The sequence below is a fragment of the Mus musculus genome, chromosome 8, assembly GCF_000001635.26.
Source record: "Mus musculus strain C57BL/6J chromosome 8, GRCm38.p6 C57BL/6J".
Lineage (NCBI taxonomy): Eukaryota > Metazoa > Chordata > Mammalia > Rodentia > Muridae > Mus > Mus musculus.
In genome coordinates this window covers 122,810,155-122,822,753 of record NC_000074.6, presented here as the reverse complement: position 1 = coordinate 122,822,753, position 12,599 = coordinate 122,810,155, and the positions used below count along the sequence as shown (strand labels likewise).

At 54.4% G+C, this 12,599-nt stretch overlaps 1 protein-coding gene across 8 annotated transcripts in view; it reads right to left on the bottom strand.

Annotated features, from left to right (window-relative positions):
- Positions 1–4,866: 4,866 nt before the first annotated feature.
- Acsf3 (acyl-CoA synthetase family member 3) overlaps positions 4,867–12,599 on the bottom strand; it is a 42,418-nt gene continuing 34,685 nt past the window's right edge. For 4 of the 8 annotated variants that reach the window (XM_030243568.1, XM_030243569.1, XM_006531032.3 and 1 more), the window contains 3 exons: positions 9,625–9,759; positions 9,083–9,194; positions 4,872–5,362 (listed from right to left, as the gene is read on the bottom strand). In XM_030243568.1, coding sequence (XP_030099428.1) covers positions 5,218–5,362; positions 9,083–9,194; positions 9,625–9,759 — 392 coding nt within the window. In that variant the 3' untranslated portion in view covers positions 4,872–5,217. Of the gene's footprint in view, positions 5,363–9,082; positions 9,195–9,624; positions 9,760–12,599 lie in introns of those variants that run through there. The other 4 variants (XR_003947284.1, XR_003947283.1, NM_144932.4 and 1 more) reach the window with 3 other exon arrangements.

The window sequence follows — 12,599 nt, the reverse complement described above, 5'->3', positions numbered from 1 at the left end:
TTTTTTTTTTCCATTTTTTATTAGGTATTTAGCTCATTTACATTTCCAATGCTATACCAAAAGTCCCCCATACCCACCCACCTCCACTCCCCTACCCACCCACTCCCCCTTTTTAGCCCTGGCGTTCCCCTGTACTGGGGCATATAAAGTTTGCATGTCCAATGGGCCTCTCTTTCCAGTGATGGCCGACTAGGCCATCTCACACACACATTTCTTTAAGACAAAGTCTATGTCCTGGCTGTTCTGGAACTTGCAGGCTAGCCTCCAACTAACAGAGATCCTTCTGCCTCTGCTCCCCCCCCCCCCCGCTCCCCGCCCCCAGTGCTGGATTTAAAGGAGTGCACCACCGCTGCCACTGCCCAGTGCCACCACCACTGCCGCCAGCTTTGTTTTCATATCTTTAATTTTAAGGCACAATAAAATCAGTTAGGATTATTTTTCTCTTTCTTTCCTCTCCCCCCCTTTTAAAAACGATTTACTTATTTTATGTATGTGAGTACACTGTAGTTGTCTTCAGACACACCAGAAGGGGGCATCAGACCACACTGCATATGGTTGTGAGCCACCATGTGGTTGCTGGGAGTTGAACTCAGGACCTTTGGAAGAGCAGTCAGGGTTCTTAACCACTGAGCCATCTCTCCAGCAACTCCCCCCCCCCCCCCCCTTTAAGACAGAGTCTGCTGGCCTTGAACTCATGATAATGCTCCTGTCTCCACCCCTGAGTGATGGAATTACAGGTGTACACACACCACCACACATGTCTGGCTTTACACTGTGCAAGGTGGATCACATCCGGGACTCTGTGTATGGCAGACATGTACTCTGCCCACTGAGACGCGCCCCAGACACCTTGGGCTTCAAGGGCTTTCATCTGCACAAATGCTCCAGCGGTCCTTCCTGCATTCCCAAACAACCCTCTGAGGCTCCAGTCCATAAGAACATTGGATGCCAACTGTCTTTCACATTCATTACTTGTGATTCATCCTTGAGCGTCCAGCATCTCAAATTCTCACTTGGATTTAGACGTCCTCTCAGTCCACTAATTCCTCAACTTTCTCCTGGAGGTCGAGGAGAACCCTGCTTTTACAAAGGCATGCTGGGACTCAGGTATGGGGGAACCCCTTCCCTGTGGCGGTGAACTCATCCCAGGACAGTCGAGAGTGCTCAGGGGTGGGCTCACATTCTGTGAGCGCCCAGGACACCAGCTGTCTCCTCCCAGGTGGAGGTGCAGCTGATGTCAAGAAAGGTCCACCTGCAGACCCAGTTGGTGAGCAAAGTCTGGGTTTCACTTTTAGTTCACATGTTTTTTAAATGAGCGTTTGGCCTGCATGTATGTCTGTGCACAACATATATGAATGCCTGGTGCCCAAAAAAGCCAGAAGACAGCGCTGTATCCCGTAGAAATGGAGTTACAGATAGCTGTGAGCTGTCATGTGGGTGCTGGGAAATGAACCTGTGCTCTCAACCACTGGGCCATCTCTCCTGCCCCACGGGTTTCACTTCTTGAAGATGACCAAGGCAAACATAGCATGAACCTCCTACTCAATAAACTCGTGTCTGTTGGGGGAGAGGGCGTCTCCTGTCCTCCCACAATGCTTAAAGCAGCTTCTACGCTACTGGGCTCGCTGTCCTGGGACAGGAGTAGGTGTCACACGCAGGGTGAATGCAGAACTGGTGATGCTTTGTGGACCCAATGGCCTATCAGGAATTGCAGGGCCCTGTGCCCTTTCTTCCAGAACATCTAACGCTGCTCAGGCAGATATTGGCTGCTGGAGCCTCTGAGACAACTGACATTTCACCGAGGGAGGCATTTCTGAGACCAGAACTGTGTTGTCTGGACAGCCATGTGTACATATGTTTTATGTATGTTCAATGCATGTGTGTGCCTGGTGGCATGTGTGCACAGTCCAGCCAGCCTGATGGCGTGCTGTCCCTTTTTAAGGAGTAGCTCATTCCTGTTCAAGCAGGTGCTTTAGGCACTGCTGGTGTGGCAGCTGGTTGTTGCTGGTTTTTAACTGGTGGTGGGGGCCTGACAGTCTGGGATGAAGGACATTTAATGGTCTACCTCACCCTTATCTGATCAACCTGTCATTCAGGGCTATACCCTGCAGGCCAATGACCTCCTTGTGCTTCAGAAGGGTCACCAAAGATAGGACATACAGATGCGCCTGACCCAGCCGAGCCTGGTCTGAGCCCGAGCACTCCATGTGACACCCACATTCCTCAGGAAAGTCCCTTTTACAAGCCTGCACACAAACATGGTCACTTGTGAGTGTGCAGAGATATTAGCCTCCCCTACACGGGCTCACTTTTACAGAGGCGGTTGTCCATGTGTACCACATATGTACACAGCAGTTCCATGGGAGCTCACATACCGACCTCTGATCACACAAAAATACCCTAGGCAGATGGGACAGAGATGGGAGGGACACCGGAGAGGTGGCCAGGACAGATGGAGGCCGAGGGCTCTGGACCTGAGCAGTGAGTACACTCTACACCACAGTCTTCTCTCTCAGATTAAACAGCCACTCCCTTCAACTTTCGGTTGTTTCATTCGAAGGCCAGAGGTGCCCCTCTCAATGTGTAAAAAGCACCCACAGACAGGAGCATGCAGCATCTCTGCCTGGGTAGTACTCACTGCCACCTCTGAGAAGGGCTCAGGGAACAAATAGTGCATCTTGTTCCCTGCCTGCCAGTGTGAGGCAGGTCCCCGTGTCTGACCTGTGGCTATCCTTCACTGTAGCTGACAGCGCTTTCCTGGCCTTTATTAACGACCGTGTCAGCAGCTGGCGTGGGATGCTGCGACTGTCTTCAGGTGATAGATCACGAAGGCCTTTCACGGCTATTTATTTCCAGTGACCCTGTCTCCCCTCCACTATTGCTAGCTTAAGAGTTATGAAGGTGAATCGGGATAATTTGATATCGATCTATTTGCTGAGCTAAATTGACCGCATGGTGGATGTTAGTAAGGGCATTTGGCTCTACCAGGGCCTGTGATGGTGGCTCTGATCTGCTCACGGCTACAATGGGGAAACAATTACAGGGACCAACACGGAGGGCCAGAGTGCCAGATATCGGGGAAGTGGTTCTTCTTGGGTGTTGGAAGGTTCTACAAGGGCCGTAGCCACCAGTACTGCACCCACAGGAATGTGGCAAGTGTGACAATGGATGTTCCCCATTCTGGCAGGTGATGTCTTGTCTAGAAACAGTCAAGCCACAGTGGCCTTGAGAACACCATACAGAGAATGGCAAGAGACGTGTGTGTGTGTGTGTGTGTGTGTGTGTGTGTGTGTGTATGTGTATACAGATCTCCTGTGGCTAGGCTGACATTACTCTCCACTCTGCATGGCTATCTGAGCTAGTGTGGCTCCAGCTTTGGGTCTATATGATGGCCCCAGGGCATCTTATCTTTCACTATGCTGGGCCATGTGGGCAGTGCCCTGCTGTCTTCTCAGGCTCAGTTCACCAGGAAAGTGCCTGGTTGCTCTCCATCTCCCAGGAGCACAAGGCTTCCCTGTGAAGGCCTTGATGCATTGGCCAAGGGTCAACAGAGTAGGTGTGCACAGCACAGGTGCCTCCTTCCGTGATCTTGTGAGGATATCTTTTGGAAATATAAGGACTGAGGTCTGGGCTGGCCTGTGATACCTGCTATGGAAGGGCTCCAGGTGAAGTTACCTCCCACCATTCCTGAGGCTTTTTTTCCACTGAGTCCAGGGTCTTGAGCCCAGTAGCAGATGTGTTTTCTTGAGCAAGATGGCCCAACACAGGGTGATGCTGCATAGGGTCACTCCCACAGACTGCACTGGGATTCTCTGGGAATCCTGCCCCTGGGGATCACCGCCATGGACTGGCTCTGGGAGGCCCAGATATCCAACAGCTCCTTCCACATCCTGGTTTCTGGAGGCACAGCATCTTCCTTCCAACAATGAATCGTCCAGTCTCACCTGGAGCTCTACCAGGCCTTGTGGCAACATCAGAGGCCCCATCAGTGATCTCTGCAGATTGCTGAGGGCCATATGTGGACTCAGGGCTATTGTTAACACGTGGCCCCAGGGCTATTGTTAACACAGTGGACCCAGGGGTCTGGGGAGGAAGGGAGAGGGGGGGAGGGGGAGGGGGAGGGGGAGAGTGAGCGTGAGAGGAGAGCAAGAGGGGGAGAGGAAGGGGAGGAGGAGGGAGAGGGAGAGGGAGAGAGAGAGGGGGGAGGAAAGGGAGAGGGAGAGGGAAGAGAGGGAGAGGAGAGCGGGAGAGGGGAAGGCGGAGAGAGAGGAGGAAGAGGAGGGAGAGGGAGAGAGAGGGGGAGAGGGAGAGAGAGGGGGAGAGGGAGAGGAGAGCGAGAGGGGGAGAGGAGAGCAAGAGAGGGAGAGAGATGGGAGGGAGAGGTAGAGGGAGGAGAGGGAGAGGGAGAGCTCAAGAGCGCTGTGCTGTTTCTCCCCGTGGCCTGAGGGCACATAACCAGGATCTGAGCTGGCAGGACGTGGGCTGGAAGATGGAGGCCTGGGAAGCTGAGTAGGAAGAGGTTTGAGAAGAAGGCACAGAGGACCAGAAAGACCCCAAACTGGGGTGAGACAAGGTCAGGGAAGAGGAGCTTCAGGGCTATTTGGGGATGGCCCTCACCTGGCATGGATGAGGCTACAAAGACTTCAAGTGTTCTAACACACACACACACACACACACACACACACACACACACACACACACACACACACACACACACACACAGCAGCTCCAGGGAGATAATCCCGGCAGCAGGAACCATGGTCTGGGAGCTGTAGGCTCCACCCAGTGCTGTTGTTTGTTGTTCTACGTGGGCTGGGAGCTGTGCCGGCCTAGGAAATGTGTGCGCGCAGACTCACAGCTCACAGGTCACAGTCAGAGAAGCACTACACGGTGTGTCTTTATTTCACCTCTTCTCACTGTCACCTCTGACTCTCTGGGACCTGCCCTCAGGAGAGGCAGCAGCCCCGGGCACTGGAGAGCTGGCCACAGCCGTGTCCTTACTGTGCTTGTGAGACTGGCACACACCAGTGATCTCAAGGACCACTGAGGACACAGCCAGTGGTCAGGGTCACCTGGGCTTGGACAATCAGCCTGGGGTTGAGGGAACTCACTTGGTGATTCGTCCCTAGAGGTTTTGATTCCGGTCAACCTGATTGCAGGAGGGGAGGGGTTCCATCCGAGGCCCATAGCACGTGACCGCGGGGTGTTTGGGGTTCTCTAGCCTTGGCCTGGCTGGCTCCTCTGTCCTGAGGGGTACAACTGTTTGAGCAGCTCCTTCTTATTCACCTTGCCCATCTGGTTCCGGGGGATCTCCTCCACCAGCAGGAGCTCCGAGGGCACAGCATAGGGGGCCAGGACACCTCTGCAGAGACAAGCACAGCCTGAGGACAGCACCCCACCCCGGGAAATGTCTGATATATCCAGAAGCCATTGTGGCCACATCCTGACTGTGACAGATGGCAACAGGACTGTTGTCTTCTCTCTGGCTTCCTACAAAGTCAGCAGTGACATGGGTGAGGACACTGAGAGGAGGGGACGAGTCCTTTGCTCTCCTCATCCAGACTGGTTTCTTCTTGTCCTGGGGATAACTGACCACAGGCTGGCCTGCTGCCATTCCCACTTAAGGTGACTCTGGCACAGGAGAGTGGCTCCTGCAGGTGACAAGCATGGTCAACTACCGACAAGTAGCTTCTGGGCCACCACCAGAACGTAATGAGAGGAAGGCGTTGTTTTTGGTAGGAAAGGCTGCGGGTCCTGTTCTGTGTCTCAGATGGCACTGAGGTAGGGATGTGAGCCCTGCAGATGTTCTCCTGCTCTGCTGCAGGGACAACCTACCCAGAGATCATGTGCACGGCCTGGGGCAGCATCCCCGCCTGCCCCAAAGTTCCTCAGACCAGAGAAACCTTGGCTTTCCCAGGAGTCCACAGGCTGTATGTGTACAGTTTTAACTGTAGATACAATTTTCAGTCTTGAGTGACTCGTGGCCTTCTATGTCACACTTTGTTCCTCCCTGAGCCTGGCTCACCAGCTCTCTTGCTGCAGTGACTGCTCAGACCTTCCAGCAGGGCTGTCTGGGGCACTGTGGCTCTTGAGCCTTGCTCCTCTAACCACTTGGACTGTGTCCCTTGGTTCTGGACGGGCTAGCCTCACTCCCTATGACTTTATCCCAAGGGATCCTCTTGAGTCTCCCACAGGGATCCCAGCGCCTCTCCTATTCCTAGCTTGTGGTCCCCATTCTTCCTGGTGCCCCCCCCCCCCAATCTTTCTCCTCTTGTCCTGTTAAGTTTACCTGGCCTGTGTATTTCTCTGTGTAGAAACTAAACTGGGCAGGATTTACAGGGCGGTCCATTGCAGTGTAATGTGGGGACTGGGTACAAACCTGTACAACTGGCTGAAGTGACCGGCTGACACAGCTCCAGATAGAGGCACAGCCTGCCCACTGCCTGGACTCGCAGCCCAAGATGAACTCCCTTCCCGGTGGGACTGGGAAGAGGTGGCAGTGAGTTCTAACCCCTGAACACAGTCTCAACTGCAGTGGTCCTCAGAGCCCCTCCCTCAGCTCAGGAATGTTCCTTCTCTGGTACTGCTAGAGTCCCTGCAAGTGACATGAGCATCTAGAAATGCACGCTCCGTGTCTACTGAACTGACAGCAGGGCTCTCACTCTGTAAACACCCCACGCACGCGGCTGGGTTTCTCAATGTTTAACCTCCCGTTTCTGGTGTAAGTGCCACACGATCAGGATGTGTTGGCTCTTTTGTGAATAGGACCTAATTTCTAGCATTTGGTTAAGCATTTTGTGTCTGTCTGACAGGAAACTGGTCTGGGTTTCTTGTCTGGTTTGGGTCCCATGAAGTGAGGTGGGAGTGTCCCTCCTAATGGGAATGGACTTGTATGCACTTTGGGCAGTGTCCCCTGAGGTGCTCTGGGCCTGGCATTTGCCTTGTGGTTTTTTAGCTGGGACTCAGCTTCACAGACACAGAGCTCTTCAGCCTGGCTCTCATATTAGTTCTGGTAATTTATGCATATCACTGGTTCTTCCAACTACAAGGAGGACAACTTGGGGCTGTGTGGACCTCCTGACAATCACTGGGCTGCTGTGAGGTACACACTACCTCACAGAAGGTGGATAACACAGGTGGACACAGTGACACCTGGGTTCTCTGTGCTTCTTCCCAAACCTCCTTCTCTTTCTCATCTGGGTCACCAGGGCCACCCAGGCTGGCCTTGAACTTGCTCCAGGCCTGTGCCACTGTGGCCACTTCTCTTTCAGTCAACATGGAGAAAACCTGGTTCTTTGTTGGTGTCCCCTCCTGACACTGTCTCTTTCTGGAACTCCTATTAGCCGACTGCAACCTCAGGATGAGAGCTCTGCTCTCTGTCCTTCCCACCCGCCTCTCCAATGGCAACTGGACAGCACAGCCCTGGCCTGAGGCAGCATTCACCAAGCATGGACTTGGACATCACACAAGGGTGATGATCACTGGGCCACACGGCCTTGCTCACAGGACGAGCACCGGGGAACTCAGACGCTGTTCCCTGGGGACTAGGTAGGGCTGTGGTTTCAAGTGTGTGTGTGGGGTCTCTCCTCAGGTCCCTAACCCCAAGAACAACTGGTGGGAAAGCTACTCACTGTGGGGACAAAATGTCTTAGGACAGCTCGGCAGTGCCTGGCGATCTTTCTTGCACTGTCCCCCTGTACACAGCTCCAGCTCCCCAATGCTCTAACCCTTGGCCCTCTTCTCAGGTCTTCTTACAGTCACCATGAGCCTGAACACCCAAGCAAGGAGCCTGACTTCAGCGGCAGACACAGGCCCTGGGGGAAGCACTCAGAGCGCAGGAGCCACCAAGCTGTGGACACAGACCATGGCTTGAGGGATTCAGGCCAACGTGGGGCCTCCATCCAACAGCCACACTGGCTCTCAGCAGAGGATGCCTGTGTTTCTCTTCTCAAAAAAGTAATTGTTTAATCACAGCAGCAACCGGCCAAGCAGACTGCTGCCTCTGCTAAGCTGTGGAGCTCCAACTGTGACTTTGTGAATCCAGGGAATCAGTAATTGCCCAGCTGTGTGGCCCTGATGAACGAGGACCCCTGCTGCCTGTAAAGTCTCTTTGGACGAGCCAAAAATAGAGAAGGCAAGTCGGGGTGGGGGCGGGGGTGTGTGTGTGAGGAGACAGCAGAGTGGAGGGAACTCAGATTTAAAGAAGGATCCTGAAGTTCTCCTCACGGTGGAAGCTTCGAGAGTCTCCTGTCCTGAGAGTTCTGGGAGGATATCAGCAATCACCAGGGACTAAGATGAAAGAAACTGGAGTCTACCACAAACAACATGGGGCAAGCCAGCCAGTGCAGTATGGTGGCTGTGGTGGGACACACCTTTAATCATAGCACTTGAGGAGCAGAGGCAGGCGGATCTCTGAGTTGGAGGCCACCTGGTGTACAGAGTGAGTTCCAGGACAACCAGGGCTACAGAGAAACCCTGTCTCAACACCACCCCCCACCCCCAAAAAACCCCCAAGATCTACAAGAACCAGGGAGAATCCGTCCCTGCCCTGGGTTAAGAAGGGAGCTGTGGGCACAGGCCCAGGCAATCCCAGGCTTTGGGAGGCCCTGCAGTAAGGTGCGAGGCACTCAGGCAGTCCTCAGGGCTGCGAAGCCCAGGCCATCCTGTGGTGGCCTGAGCAAGTCTGGCAGGATAGGGAGGGGGGAGGGGTACTCGGTGTGGCACTGGATTGTCAGGCACTTGCTGGGGGGTCCTAAGCCTTGAAATGATTTGGGGTTTATAAGTTGATACCAAAATATCTGCTTCTGTCCCAGGAACACACATTTCTGCCTCAGACTATCACTGTCTCCCAACTCGGTTTGCAGCAGAGGCCCTTCCTACTGCCAAGTCTACATTTAATGAGGGAAGAGACAAACTAGTCACGGGTCCCACTGTTGGCTTCTCGGCTTCACCCTCCCCACGTCCAGAATCCAGAATGGTTCACCCAGCCTCCCCGCTCCAGGACAGGCCCTTCTGTCCCCGATTCCAAGGTGGTTGGTTCCCTTAGATGCGCTAGAACCCAGGACAGTCCCTTTAGCCCTACCTGGCCCACTCCTTGAGATCCCCGTGGGACAGTGAATGTCCTTCTTGAAGAGCAACCACAGCTGTGACCCGCTGGCCCCATGTCATATCAGGAACTCCAATTACAGCGACATCTGAGGACAGCAGAACAGGTTGGGGATGCCTGGGAAGGTCCTGATGACCACACAGACTGAACAGCATGCAGGAATATGTGGTAACGTTGGGCTGTTGGCTGCAGTGCCCAAGCCCCTGGAGTGAGACCCGTGGGGATGACACTCATGGGAGTGGGAAGCATCTCTAGGGGCTCAGCCTGCTCTTGCTTGGTCTGCAGAGCAGCTGTGCGTTCTGGCCAGGCCTGCAGGCCGTGCTAGTGCAGCAGGGAGCAGCTTGGAATAGCCATTATGTTGCTGTGTGCAGGGTACAGAGGGAGCATAGACACATTTCACAGGAGCCCTAGTAGCAGGTGGAGGAGGCTCCTGACAGTCCAAACCTTGACAGAGTAGAGAAGGAGGCACTGTGTTTGGAGCCAGAGCTCCCCTAAGCCTGAGGTAGCCACCTACTCACCGGTGATGCTGGGGTGGGCCAGCAGGTGCCGCTCGATCTCCAGGGCGCTGACTTTATAGCCTCCAGTCTTGATGATGTCCACAGACGTGCGCCCTCGGATCCAGTACCTAGCATCCTTGAACACGGCGGTGTCTCCTGGAAAAGGAGTTTGTTTCTGTGATCGCTCTGGACAAGCTGGTCACAGGAGACTTCAGTGCTCCTGACTGTCACCCCAGGAGTCCCAGGGGACCACGTGCATGCATATGTGGGTCCCACTATTCCCACTGTCCAGGCCCACTTCCTGTAGAGGCTAGCTCCAATGGCATGTGTCCTTTCCCATTCTCCATTCCTGTGACACTGGCACCCAGCCCTGCAGCCAGCAGTGCGGGGTGGAGCCCACCAGAATCTGTGGCAGTGGCAGGCTGGAAACCGACTGGGCCACTGGATTCTGGGCTATGTTCCTGTCAGAGCAATCAGAAACAGGGTGCACCGTTTTCAAGAGAGCAGCAAATAGTTTGTGGCCTTTGACCCCAACCTCTGCTTCACACAGACACATGCTGGGCACTGTCCCGCACTGTTCCACCACTATCCACAAGCCTCTATCATTGCACGGTGGATGGGTCCTGGGTGAAAGGACAGTCATTTCCAGCTCCTTTTCCAACATGGGGATGCCCTGTGGTAAATGTCTTCCTGCTCTTTCACCCCTGACTCCCACCAGCCCCAAACAGCCACAGTGCCCTTTTCTCTAAGCGAAATAACTGTCTCACTTGCTCCTTTCACACAGGAGCATGGGGCCTGCCCAGTGAGCTTGTTATGCCCCACAGACATGGTGGCAGTGCCAGGAGCAGGGCCCGGGCTGGAGCACAGGGCTATATTTCTGGCCAAGTCTTCTCCCAGCACGGCGGTGTGTGTATTTGCGCATTAGTGCGGGTGCATGTCCATGCACACACATTTGCATGATTACGGCTGTGTATAGGCATGCAGATGCCAGCAGCAGCCCTGACAGCAGTGCTGGGGCCTCCCTGTCTGCTCACACGCTCCCTGCACTCCCTGTGGGTTATTAGCTGGAATAAATCATAAATATTTCATCGTACATCACGCGGCCCGACACGGTAAGGCACCATCCATCACCCCGCTAGTCCCTGGGACTTGCAGTGCAGGGCACACTCCAGTCTATTAAACAAGATGGATGGGCCTGGACAAGCTCAGGGCTTATTCACGGAAGACAGGGAGAGGCTGGCCCTAGAGAAAGGACTGGCACTGGAGAGTTCTCTCGTGTGTGGCAGCTGTGTGTGTGGCAGGTGACAAAGGGTTGGATGGGCACCCTCAGCCTAGACCAGGACAGGCCTTGGACAATACTGACCGAAGGGAAAGGACCCAGTGTGGGCTATGGGGCACTCAGGTCTTGTCCTGGGTCCTAAGGGACCCTCTACCTTTGGGGCATACAGGACTTGTCCTTCCCACTCCTGCTGTAGCTCTGGGTCCAGCTGTGTCCTTCGGCCTGGGAAGCTCGTCTTCCATCGGCATCTCCTGCTGTAAGCATCAGGTTGCTTGTCTCCGCATGAGACAGTGAGGTGGCAGCCTGCACTGAGGGTCCTAGCAGGAAGCTCTCTGATGCTGCTCCCTGGGTCTCCACTCCCTCTAAGGTGCAGCAGAGCTGAGCCACTGCCCTGCCCTGAACGTGGCTTCTCTTTTTGGACCTGCAGGAGATACCATACTGCCCACTACAAAGCTCCATACTCTCGCCCCAGGCCCCACGCTGTTAAGTTTGATCTGGTGAGAAGCCTTGGGACAAGGGATTCTGCACATGTGGGTTCTTGATCTGGGGCCGTGCCCCACGCTGCGCTTTTCTCTCTTGAGGAAAGAGATCCGGGCACCGCTGGGCACAGACTGACCTCTTGGCAGATTCTGCCTCACTGTCAGGGTTTGGGGACAGTGCATGAGCATGAGGGACTGTCACAGCCCATGGCAATGATGGGTGCCAGGGTCAGGCTACCTATTGGCAGCGCTGGGAGAGAGGAGTTAAGACTGAGTGCCAGGTTCTGGCTCACCCTCAAAGCTCCATGAGGTGCCGTCCTCTCTAAGCTTGTGAAGTGTTACCTCACACTCTGTCTATACAACAACTCTGTAACTAATAAGGCCACACCGGGGGTTTCCCTCTGCCGATTCCATGCTGCTTACAGCTCGCGATTTCGTAGAGCCTGCAAGACCTCAATCCTAGCGTGCTCTGAGCTCTGACGATGCTGACAGAGGAGTCCGAGCCACTGGGGGTGTGCTTAGCCTTCATGAACCCTGGCCTTGCAGACAGCCTCTATAAATCTCTCTAGCTGGTGCCTGTCCCCAGGTGACAGGCAGGTTGATAGAGCGCGGGCTTTCGCAGTGCTCCGCTCAGATGTCAGCACACAAAGCACTGGCAGCCCAGGCCCCCATCTTTACTTGGATGACTGGATTCCACTCTGCTGAACAGTCCTGTTCATGGCAGAGTCTGATGCAGGGCTGAGGTCCGCTATCAGCACCTCCACCAGCACACGGTCCACGTCTTTTCTGAGGCTTGAGAAAACTGCTCTGTCTAGGCCACTGGGTGTCCTTGCCTGCAAAGGCAGGAAGGGCCAGCACAGATGCTGGTGCCAAGGTCTGGCAAGCTGCAGGGAACTGTGAGCTGTAGGCTGCATGGCGTCAGGCGGAGGGAGAACCTGGGTGTGGTCACTATGGTTGTCCACGGAGGGGCTTCTGTGGGACAGATCACTAGGCAACACATCACTAGCTTAGAAAAGATAGCAAGTCAAGGGGGCTTGAAGGTGCATTTATAACAGAGGCTCAATTCTTAACTCCTTCCTCCCAATAATGCTGCTGACAAGGGGACTTCCAGACAGAGGTGACAGAAAGTATTCAAGGGGACACAATGAATGTCCTCATAAAAACAAAGATTTGGAATTCAGAGTGCATGAAAGTGGATTAGAGAGGACCCTGATGCTGGGGTTTCCCAATGGTGACAG